Here is a 12047-nt window from a genome sequence, read left to right as displayed (position 1 = left end):
CGGAGAAATATAGTCAAAGTTAAATTTTAAAATATCTGGTTTGATTACTTTGATAGACTGTATCAACCTTATTACTTTGAACTGTGGGGCAATTGGATCACATATTTAATCACAAATAACTACACTTTTACTCATAAGGAATTAGAAAAGTTTAAGGTTATCATTTGGGGAGAGAAATATGATGGTGCATCTAGTGGAATAACTTTAAAGTTTGTTAGTGTTGTATAAGGCCATAAGCAAACAAGAAAATGCTCTTCCAGGGGCGGCGCTGCTAGTGGCCGGGGACTTTAATGAAGGCAACTTAAATCCATTTAACCTCTTTTCTACCAGCATGTCACATGTGTAACCAGAGGGAGAAAAAACACAGTAACCGTACATACACTACCGGTCAAAAGTTTTAGAACACCTACTCATTCAAGGGTTTTTCTTTATTTTACAATAATAGTGAAGATGTCAAAACTATGAAATAACACATGGAATCATGTAGTAACCAAAAAAGTGTTAAACAAATCAAAATATATTTTATATTTCAGATTATTCAAATAGCCACCCTTTAACTTGATGACAGCTTTGCACACTCTTGGCATTCTCTCAAACAGCTTCATGAGGTAGTCACCTGGAATGCATTTCAATTAACAGGTGTGTCTTGTTAATTTGTGGAATTTATTTTCTTCTTAATGCGTTTGAGCCAATCAGTTGTGTTGTGACAAGGTAGAGGTGGTATACAGAAGATTTGATAAGACCAAGTCCATATTATGGCAAGAACAGCTCAAATAAGCAAAGAGAAACGACAGTCCGTCATTACTTTAAAACATGAAGGTCAGTCAATCTATGATGAAACTGGCTCTCATGAGGACCGCCACAGGAAAGGAAGACCCAGCGTTAACTCTGCTGGAGAGGATAAGTTCATTAGAATTAACTGCACCTCAGATTGCAGCCCAAATAAATGCTTAACTGAGTAAAAGTAACACACATCTCAACATCAACTGTTCAGAGGAGACAGTGAATCAGGCCTTCATGGTTGAATTGCTGCAAAGAAACCACTACCAAAGGAAGAAGAGACTTACTTGGGCCAAGAAACATGAGCAATGGATATTATACCGGTGAAAATCTGTCCTTTAGTTTGATGAGTCCAAATTTTAGATTTTTGGTTCCAACCGGCCATGTCTTTGAGACGCAGAGTAGGTGAACGGATGATCTCTGCATGTGTGATTCCCACTGTGAAGCATGGAGGAGGAGGTGTGATGGTGTTGGGGTGCTTTGCTGGTGACACTGTCTGTGACTTATTTAGAATTCAAGGCCACACTTAACCAGCATGGCTACCACAACATTCTGCAGTGATACGCCATCCCATATGGTTTGCACTTAGTGGGACTATCATTTGTTTTTCAACAGGACAATGACCCAACACACCTCCAGGCTGTGTAAGGGCTATTTGACCAAGGAGAGTGATGGAGTGCTGCATCAGATGACCTGGCCTCCACAATCACCCAACCTCAACCCAAATGAGATGGTTTGGGATGAGTTGGACCGCAGAGTGAAGGAAAAGCAGCCAACAAGTGCCCAGCATATGTGGAAACTCCTTCAAGACTGTTGGAAAAGCATTCCAGGTGAAGCTGGTTGAGAGAATGCCAAGAGTGTGCAAAGCAGTCATCAAGGCAAACGGTGGCTACTTTGAAAAATCTAACATGTAAACTATATTTGGATTTGTTTAACACTCTACAATGTAGAAAATAGTAAAAATAAAGAAAAACCCTTGAATGAGTAGGTGTGTCCAAACTTTTGACTGGTACTGTATATCCATTGATTATTGAAGAATGTAACTTATAAATGCCTCATGAGCTTAGTTTAACTGTCACACTCCATGAGAACACAAAATATAAGCTTGTTTTTCTCCAATGTTTGTAAACATTGTAAATATAAACAAACACTATAGCCTCATATCATGGTTAAAACAATCATTTTGATATCATGGATGGTTAGTCCTTGAATCCATAGCTCTGTCTATTAATCTGAGAGTGGTTACATTTTTCCAGGCCCATCCCTCAGCTTTTTACCAAAACAGAGGCGGGGCGACCATTTTGTTATTGCTTCATCTATGGATTTGTCCTTTAAACAGCTTCATATTATCAAGATACCAAAGTGTCACCAACAATAGGCCTGTAGCATATGGCATACATTTTTCGCATGTAAATAGCACTTTTCTGTAGTGCTCAAAGCATGCCATTCCATGAGCACAGTATTTAACTCGAATCAATGAGCCCAATCAGTCCTCCATGACAACAAAATAATAAACAGAATAGTAGGGCTGGCTTAGTTTTGGGGTTATGTTTAGGTTAAACAATTTGGCTAATCTATACTTACATATTTCAAAGTACTATTCTTGAAGATCAAGGGGTATAAGATTTGTTGGAATGACTGAAATTCTGATACACTTTGGTTTTTATGGTAAATATATAATTTAATCATATTATTATATGTAGTAGAAAGCGATGGGTTAGAAGAAGCCTACATAACCAACCCATAAAGTAAAATGTATCATCCATATATGGCCAGCTATGTAAACTTGAACATTGATTTATCCTGCAATATATGTTGTTTAATTGGTGACAAACATTTTTGTCTTCCTCTAATGCCTCTTAAGGGGAAAGTAATGCAATGTAATGAGATTATATTACTGAGTTTGGGTAATCCAAAAGTTACGTTACTGATTACAATTTTGGACACGTAACTGTAACGGATTACATTTAGAAAGTAACCACCCAACCCTGACCATAACCCTAACCTTACACAACCAAATCCGTTACCTAACCATTTTAAATGTCAACTTCAATGGGGTAGGGACGTCCAAAGGATTCTGAATATCACGAACCATATGGTTATCATCTGAGAGCTGTATCCATGAATACTGGTGTGTGAGACAGACAGCGGCCTGACCATAGAATTAGGAATTAGAATACTATTATGACATAGCCTGACAATAGATCACACAGTAGTTATTTTCTGAGGGAAATTGATCTCTCTTATCTTGTGTCCCCTGCCCAGTATTCACGGATACAGCTCAGATGATAAACATATGGTCTTACAAGGTCATTTAGAATTTTTGAAAAACACTTCAATTACATTTCCTCCGGAGCCACAGGGCCGATCTGGACGAAACTTGAGATATGGCATCTATGGAACAAGGATTTTCAACGCAATATTTTCCAGACTAGTATGTCAAACAACTGACCAATAAATATTAATGTGGGCGTGGTCTGTCACATAAATTCATATAAATCAGACACAAATTGTTGTATTGTAACCAAACTTAATACACATGTTCCAAACCCTGTCAAGACTCAACATATCCAAGCACATTCGGATTGACCACAAGGTGGCGCTACAACAGGCCCATATTTATATCTCTTGATCTGTTTCACTCAGTGTTGAAATCTGTTTGACTCCGTGTTGAAATTGAAAACCTCTGTGGTTATTGTGTTGTGATGATATACCTCCCATTTGAAGTCTGGATTGTGATTCCTAGGATTTTTGTGTGGTGTCAAAATCTGACTAATTGTTGTAACTACTTATTTTGCTCTTTTTTTTAGTCTAGGTTTCTGTACAGCACTTTGTGACATAGGCTGATGTAAAAAGGCTTTATAAATAGATTTGATTGATTGCTGTCAGGACAAACACTTTCACATCCAAAGCTACAGATAGGGAGATGGAGAAGTTTGTCATAAGGTGGCTGCAGCTTGCACCAGACAGAGAAGGAGGCAGAAAGGAGAGGACAAAACACAGCAAGGGAAGGGCGGATAGACCCAGAGAGACATAGATTCATTTACATACACACATGCATCCAAAAGTTACTAAATTCCATTAGTGGTAATACTATACATTTCTCCATGTTCTCGGGAAGATACAGATACAAGGCAAAACTGGTCAGAGTTAGCAACAGTTTGGCTTAATTCTCCATACTGGCCAATGATTATAAAGGTGATTCTGATCCAACAATAAATTCATATATTGTGCCCCTGGCCTGAGAGGATGGAAGTTTAACATGTAGCTAGCATTTTAGCCAGGTAGCCTAGGACAACAAAAACTAAGTGTGTACTGTATGACAGAGTCATAGATCATTCAGGCAACATGAGAGAGGAGGATGGCATTGGCGTTTCTCTACAAATAGGGGGAGTCTATGTTTTTTCTACTTGCACACACACACACAGAGAAATCAGTACCATGGACAGCCACATCATATTTAGCTTACATTGATTGGACTAAATCATTTTTGGTATCTTTTAGTTGTCACTGTATTAGACTAAGCATAAGTGATTAGGTTATGTTGAAGTTGAAATGGTGCTGGAATAGTGGAGCCAGCTCCTGTTTTCTTTGCTACTTGGTGTAACTCTCCATAGTTCTAAATCAGTAGTTGTCCGAAAATTTCGTAAACATTAACTTCATTCACCATCCTGTAGGTTATGTAACTGTTTGTTACAATCAATAGGTTTTGTGGACTTCACCAGACATATGTTGCTCTCCGGTTTTGTGATTAAACAAAGGTGTAGTTGAATTTATTGTCTCGGCCTTAGGCCTATATATCACGGTGTCAAGGCATATGAACTACCAGGTTATAGAGCAAGCAACGCAATTATCGCAACACATAGATTGTCATGGATTTTTTTTCCTGGATTGATTCCTCTGTGATTTTACCCCCGCACCACTACTACAACACAATCAAATTGTGCAACATCTGCCGGGACTGTTGTGTTACTTCGCCCAATATCCTTATTAAGGTGATAGGGCCACAAGTGGTTTGAAGTGCGTGCATCCCAGGTGGAATTGGCATCCAAAATAACGTGAAAAAGCAAAAAAGCGATATCAATTCCTTTAGACATATATTTTAAGATACCTTATTGGAATTATGAAAAATCACCCTGAAAATGTACCTGTCCTTCAAACGAGGGGGAACTATTTTACTAGACGCCATTCTGCTGCCCAGTTTTGATAGCTAATGGTTGAAGTATTACTGCGCAGGTCCGTGTGGGACAACGCGCAATGCCTTCGGGGGTACGCCAAATAAAAATGTGATTCACAAAACAACAAGAAATAAATTAAAATGAAATAAATAATTTTTCTTCACATTTTCAAACAGTCCATTTACATTTTCCAACGGGGCTATACATTTGGGTGAGGTTTTCTTCTCACCTGAGTAGCCTCGTTTCAATGCCAAAAATAAAATTAAACTATCTAGTGTTAAATAACTACACAGTGTCAATATACAGGTAGCCTAGTCAAATAATTAACATCCAATCACATTAACCGTTATTCTCTCGCGGGATTCCATTAACGGTCCGTATGTAGCCAAACGTAGCTGCTGCGCTTTCTGTTTGCTCGAAAATGGATGAATGGTTAAAAAAAAGTAAGGCAGACGTCCATAGAAACACTTACCAGCTCTACTGGTAGTACTGCCTCTACCAGCAGTACTGCACCTGTCAACGACACAAGTTGTTCTGCTTCCACGAGCACATTCAATGCTAGCATCAGTAATTCTACATTTGTGGTTAGCCCAGCTAGCATGGACACTGACAGTTGTGAATCTGATGCAGTCGAAGAGCTACTGCCCCCTTACCCGGGAAAGCACTGAACAACAGACAGGGACATTGGACCATCGAAGAGACGCAAATATGATGAGAACTACATTGATTTGAGGTTCACATATTGGGACTAGTGCCTTTCCTCAGCCACAGTTTGTTATATGTGCAAAAGTACTATCTCACAATTTGATGAAACCTTCACAGACATTTAGAAACAAAACACTTTTTTGAGCGAGAATTAAGAGGACTTTCGAGTAGTAAGACATGTATAAAAGCAACAGATACCATTAGTAAGGAGGGGTAGAAGCGTCTTATATGGTGAGTTACCGAGTGGCTAGGACAGGCAAGCCCCAAACTATTGTGGAGGACTTAATTCTTCCTGCTGCCCCGAATATGGCTGGGACAATGCTGGGGGAAAAGGCCCCAAAAATATATACTGACAATACCTTCATCAAACAACACTGTTTCGTGACACATCCGTGACATGGCAGGAGATGTTTTGAAACAATTACTGCTTCGCATACAAGCCAGTGAATTCTATGCATTACAACTGGACGTGTCAACAGACGTGGCGGGCCTGGCACAGCTCTGGTATATATACGTTATTTTTATGGGGGGTCAATTAAGGAAGACATCCTCTTCTGCAAACCACTGGAAACCAGGACAACAGGAGAGGATATGTTTAAAGTACTGGACAGCTTTGTGACATCAAATGGACTTTGATGGTCAAGATGTGTTGGTATCTGTACTGATGGCGCAAAAGCCATGACAGGGAGACATAGTGGAGTGGTAACGCGTGTGCAAGCAGTTTCTCCCGACACCATTTGGATACACTACAGCATCCACCGAGAGGCTCTTGCTGCCAAGGGAATGCCCGACAGCTTGAAAGACGTTTTAGACATTACAGTGAAAATGGTTAACTGTTAAAGCAAGGCCCCTGAATTCTCGTGTATTTTCTGCACTATGCAATGATATGGGCAGCGACCATGTAACGCTTTTACAACACACAGAAGTGCACTGGTTATCAAGAGGCAAAGTATTGACACGTTTTTTTAAATTGAGAGACGAGTTTAAAGTTTTCTTTACTGACCATCATTTTCACTTGTCTGACCGCTTGCATGATGACGAGTTTCTCACACGACTGGCCTACCTGGGTGATGTTTTTTCTCGCCTGAATGATCTGAATCTAGGATTACAGGGACTCTCTGCAACTATATTCAATGTGTGGGACAAAATTGAGGCCAATCAATGCTTGGAGTTTGTCAGAATTTGTGGGGTTTTGTTTGTCCACCTGCCTCTTGAGGATTGACCAAAAGTTCTCAATTTGATTAAGGTCTGGGGAGTTTCCTGGCCATGGACCCAAAATATCGATGTTTTGTTCCCCGAGCCACTTAGTTATCACTTTTGCCTTAAGGTGCTCCATCATGCTGGAAAAGGCATTGTTTGTCACCAAACTGTTCCTGGATGGTTGGGAGAAGTTGCTCTCGGAGGATGTGTTGGTACCATTCTTTATTCATGGCTGTGTTCTTTGGTAAAATTGTGAGTGAGCCCACTCCCTTGGCTGAGAAGCAACCCCACACATGAATGGTCTCAGGATGCTTTACTGTTGGCATGACACAGGATTGATGGTAGCGCTCACCTTGTCTTCTCCGGACAAGCTTTTGTCTGGATGCCCCAAACAATCGGAAAGGGGATTCAGAGAAAATGACTTTACCTCAGTCCTCAGCAATCCAATCCCTGTACCCTTTGCAGAATATCAGTCTGTCCCTGATGTTTTTCCTGGAGAGAAGTGGCTTCTTTGCTGCTCTTCTTGACACCAGGCCCATCCTCCAAAAGTCTTCCCCTCACTGTGCGTGCAGATGCACTCACACCTGCCTGCTGCCATTCCTGAGCAAGCTCTGTACTGGTGGTGCCCCGATCCCGCAGCTGAATCAACTTTAGGAGACGGTCCTGGCACATGCTGGACTTTCTTGGGCACCTTGAAGCCTTCTTCACAACAATTGAACCGCTCTCCTTGAAGTTATTGACCGATAAATGGTGGATTTAGGTGCAATCTTACTGGCTGCAACATCCTTGCCTGTGAAGCCCTTTTTGTGCAAAGCAATGATGACGGCACGTGTTTCCTTGCAGGTAACCATGATTGACAGAGGAAGAACAATGATTCCAAGCACCACCCTCCTTTTGAAGCTTCCAGTCTGTTATTCAAACTCAATCAGCATGACAGAGTGATCTCCAGCCTTGTCCTCGTCAACACTCACACCTGTGTTAACGAGAGAATCACTGACATGATGTCATCTGGTACTTTTGTGGCAGGGCTGAAATGCAGTGGAAATATTTTTTGGGGATTCAGTTCTTTGCAATTAATTGCAATTCATCTGATCACTCTTCATAGCATTCTGGAGTATATGCAAATTGCCATCATACAAACTGAGGCAGCAGACTTTGTGAAAATTAATATTTGGGTCATTCTCAAAACTTTTGGCCACGACTGTATACAGAGAAAACAGTCGGCCCGAGGATTGAACCCTGTAGCACTCCCATAGAGACTTCTAGAGGTACGATCAACAGGCCCTCCGATTTGACACACTGAACTCTGTCTGAGAAGTAGTTGGTGAACCAGGCGAGGCAGTCATTTGAGAAACCAAGGCTGTTGAGTCTGCCGATAAGAATGTGGTGATTGACAGAGTCGAAAGCCTTGGCCAGGTCGATGAATACAGCTGCACAGTATTTTCTCTTCGCGATGGCAGTTATGATATCGTTTAGGACCGTTAGCGTGGCTAAGGTGCACCCATGACCAGCTCGGAAACCAGATTGCATAGCGGAGAAGGTACGGTGGGATTCGAAATGGTCAGTGATCTGTTTGTTAACTTAGCTTTCGAAGACCTTAGAAAGGCAGGGTAGGATAGATATAGGTCTGTAGCAGTTTGGGTCTAGAGTGTCCCCCTTTGAAGAGGGGGCTGACCGCGGCAGTTTTCCAATCTTTGGGGATCTCAGACGATACAAAAGAGATTGAACAGGCTAGTAATAGAGGTTGCAACAATTTCGGCAGATAATTTTAGAAAGAGAGGGTCCAGATTGTCTAGTCCGGCTGATTTGTAGGGGTCCAGATTTTGCAGCTCTTTCAGAACATCAACTATCTGAATTTTGGTGAAGGAGAAATGGGGGAGGCTTGGGCAAGTTGCTGTAGGGGGTGCAGGGCTGTTGACCGGGGTCGGGGTAGCCAGGTGGAAAGCATGGCCAGCCGTAGAAAAATGCTTATTGAAATTCTCAATTATCGCAGATTTATCGGTGGTGACAGTGTTTCCTAGCCTCAGTGCAGTGGGCAGCTGGGAGGAGGTGCTCTTATTCTCCATGGACTTTACAGTGTCCCAGAACTTTTTGGAGTTAGAGCTACAGGATGCAAATTTCTGTTTGAAAAAGCTAGCCTTTGCCTTCCTAACTGCCTGTGTATATTGGTTCCTAACTTCCCTGAACATTTGCATATCGCGGGGGCTATTCGATGCTAATGCAGTACGCCACAGGATTTTTTTGTGCTGGTCAAGGGCAGTCAGGTCTGCAGTGAACCAGGGGCTATATCTGTTCTTGGTTCTACATTTTTTGAATGGGGCATGCTTATTTAAGATGGTGAGGAATTCACTTTTAAAGAATAACCAGGCATCCTCTACTGAGGGAATTAGGTCAATTTCCTTCCAGGATACCCGGGCCAGGTCGACTAGAAAGGCCTGCTCGCTGAAGTGTTTTAGGGAGCGTTTGACAGTGAGTGGTGGCAGAATGAGGCGACGAATAAAAAACTTGGCATATCTGAAGGTCATGCTCATAGATTAGACGAACAGAAGCAGGAATTGGCTATTGCGCTTGAAAAGAGTCAAAACCTAAATCAAGAATCAGAGAAAGACCTTGGGGATAGGCAGAACCAAATTAAACATCTCAGGGTTTCGCTGTATTTGAAGTTGTTATATTATCATTAGTGGTCTATTATCGGGTAAAAGCATATGCTTATTATTCATTTCTCAAATATTTACTGTATTAGCTAATCATTCAGTCGAATACCCTATGCTACAGCCATTGAATCTGTCTTTGAGCGTTAAGAGACGTTAACTTTTTACGGCTGAGATCCCGTTAATGGGATCGACTTGACAACAGCCAGTGAAAATGCAGGGCGCCAAATTCAAACAACATAAATCTCATAATTAAAATTCCTCAAACATACAAGTATTTTACACCATTTTAAAGATAAACTTGTTGTTAATCCGACCACAGTGTCCGATTTCAAAAAGGCTTTACGACGAAAGCACACCATCTGATTATGTTAGGTCAGTACCTAGTCACAGAAAAACACAGCCATATTTCCAAAAGCAGAAATAGAGATAAAATGAATCACTAACCTTTGATGATCTTCATCAGATGACACTCATAGGACTTCATGTTACACAATACATGTATGTGTTGTTCGATAAAGTTCATATTTATATCCAAAAATCTCAGTTTACATTGGCGCGTTATGTTCAGTAATGTTTTGCCTCCAAAACATCCAGTGATTTTGCAGAGAGCCACATCAATTTACAGAAATACTCATCATAAATGTTGATGGAAATACAAGTGTTATGCATGGAAYTTTAGATAAACTTCTCCTTAATGCAACCACTGTGTCAGATTTTTTTTTTACTTTACGGAAAAAGCACACCATGCAATAATCTGAGTATGGCGCTCAGACACAAAAACAAGCCATACAGGTACCCGCCATGTTGTGGAGTCAACAGAAGTCAGAAATAGCATGATAAATATTCCCAGATGATCTTCATCAGAATGCACTCCCAGGAATCCCAGTTCCACAATAAATGTTTGTTTTGTTCGATAAAGTCCATCATTTATGTCCAAATACCTCCTTTTTGTTCACGCGTTTAATTCAAAAATCCAAATTCACGACGCACAGGCACACTTAGTCCAGGTGAAAAGTAAAAAAAGTCCATTACAGTTCGTAGAAACATGTCAAATGATGTATAGAATCAATCTTTAGGATGTTTTTAACATAAATCTTCAATAATGTTTCAGCCGGAGAATTCATTTTTCTTTAGAAAGGAGAAGGAACGCAGCTACCTCTCATGGGGACGCGCCTGAGTGAGCTCATGGCACTCTGCCAGACACCTGGTTGAAACAGCTCTCATTCCCTCATCCTTCACAGTAGAAGCCTGAAACAAGGTTCTAAAGACTGTTGACATCTAGTGGGAGCCTTAGGAAGTGCAATATGAGCCAATAGACACTGTATATTCGATAGGCAATAACTTGAAAAACTACAAACCTCAGACTTCCCACTTCCTGGTTGGATTTTTTCTCAGGTTTTTGCCTGCCATATGAGTTCTGTTAAACTCACAGACATCATTCAAACAGTTTTAGAAACTTCAGAGTGTTTTCCATCCAAATCGACTAATAATATGCATATCTTAGCTTCTGGGCCTGAGTAGCAGGCAGTTTACTCTGGGCACCTTATTCATCCAAGCTACTCAATACTGCCCCCAGCCATAAGAAGTTAATGGCTAGCTCTGTCCATGCCATTATGTTATTATATTTTTCAATCTTGAAATACAAGGGCAAATGTTATTAATCGGTGACTGAAATTTCGCGCTACATGATATTCACTTCCGGACTTGGAGAGCGCTCAAAGCTTTGTAGAACACCTCTCTGAATAACGGGGCGTGGTTTTGGCTTAACTGCGTTGGGAAAAAGAAAGATGCCACCAGATCCATTAAGGGATTTATGTGAAGGGAGACGTAAGAGGCCACTTCTCAGACAACTTTCTAATAGATACCGGCGCTCAAATATCACTGATTCCTTACGATGAGAAATTGGCGACAGGAAAAAGTATCACAATTAACAGGGGCACAATCTAAGGCGATACAGCTATTACCTGTGTCGTTGAACATTGGTTCAGTAATGATACCAGGATCATTTTACATGACGATGGGAGTAGAACCGATTTTGGGGTTGGATAATCTTTGCGAGATTCCGGGAGAGTGGATTCTAAAAGGTAACAAATAAAAATTGGCAGTAGGAACCGGGATAGCTGAACAATTGTTGTTTCAGGATCATCCACTATGGCAAAAGACGCATTCGATTGTGGTCTAATCAAAGGTTACAAGCCTGTTGTGGTGGAGGGAGAACCGCCACCACCAATGAGGCAATACCCTATTAAACCGGAGCCTGAGGAATCATTTCCGGAGGATCTTCCAATATTACTTGAACGCGGCATAGTGGTACACGGACCAGCTCGATGCAACAGCCCTTTATTCCCAGTGAAAAAGGGACTAAAATGGCGTATTACTGTGGATTTTCGCAGCATAAACAAACATGTAGTGAAAATCACACCAGTGGTACTTTTAGTACTATATCTATTGACACAATGATGAAAATAATCATGGCCTCTAAACCTTCAAGCTGCATACTGGACCCTATTCCAACTAAACTACTTAAAGA

General features: G+C 41.0%; 1 protein-coding gene across 1 annotated transcript in view; it reads left to right on the top strand.

The window, feature by feature from the left end:
* The window catches only part of cntrl (centriolin), a 107160-nt gene extending 105395 nt beyond the window's left edge, over positions 1-1765 (top strand). The window contains exon 34 of the mRNA XM_070447154.1: positions 1396-1765. Coding sequence (XP_070303255.1) covers positions 1396-1428 — 33 coding nt within the window. The 3' untranslated portion in view covers positions 1429-1765. The remainder of the gene's footprint in view (positions 1-1395) is intronic.
* The last annotated feature ends 10282 nt before the right edge of the window (positions 1766-12047 follow it).

Source organism: Salvelinus sp. IW2-2015, linkage group LG15 (genome assembly GCF_002910315.2).
Source record: "Salvelinus sp. IW2-2015 linkage group LG15, ASM291031v2, whole genome shotgun sequence".
Taxonomy (NCBI): Eukaryota; Metazoa; Chordata; class Actinopteri; order Salmoniformes; family Salmonidae; genus Salvelinus; species Salvelinus sp. IW2-2015.
This window is presented reverse-complemented; position numbering and strand designations above follow the sequence as displayed.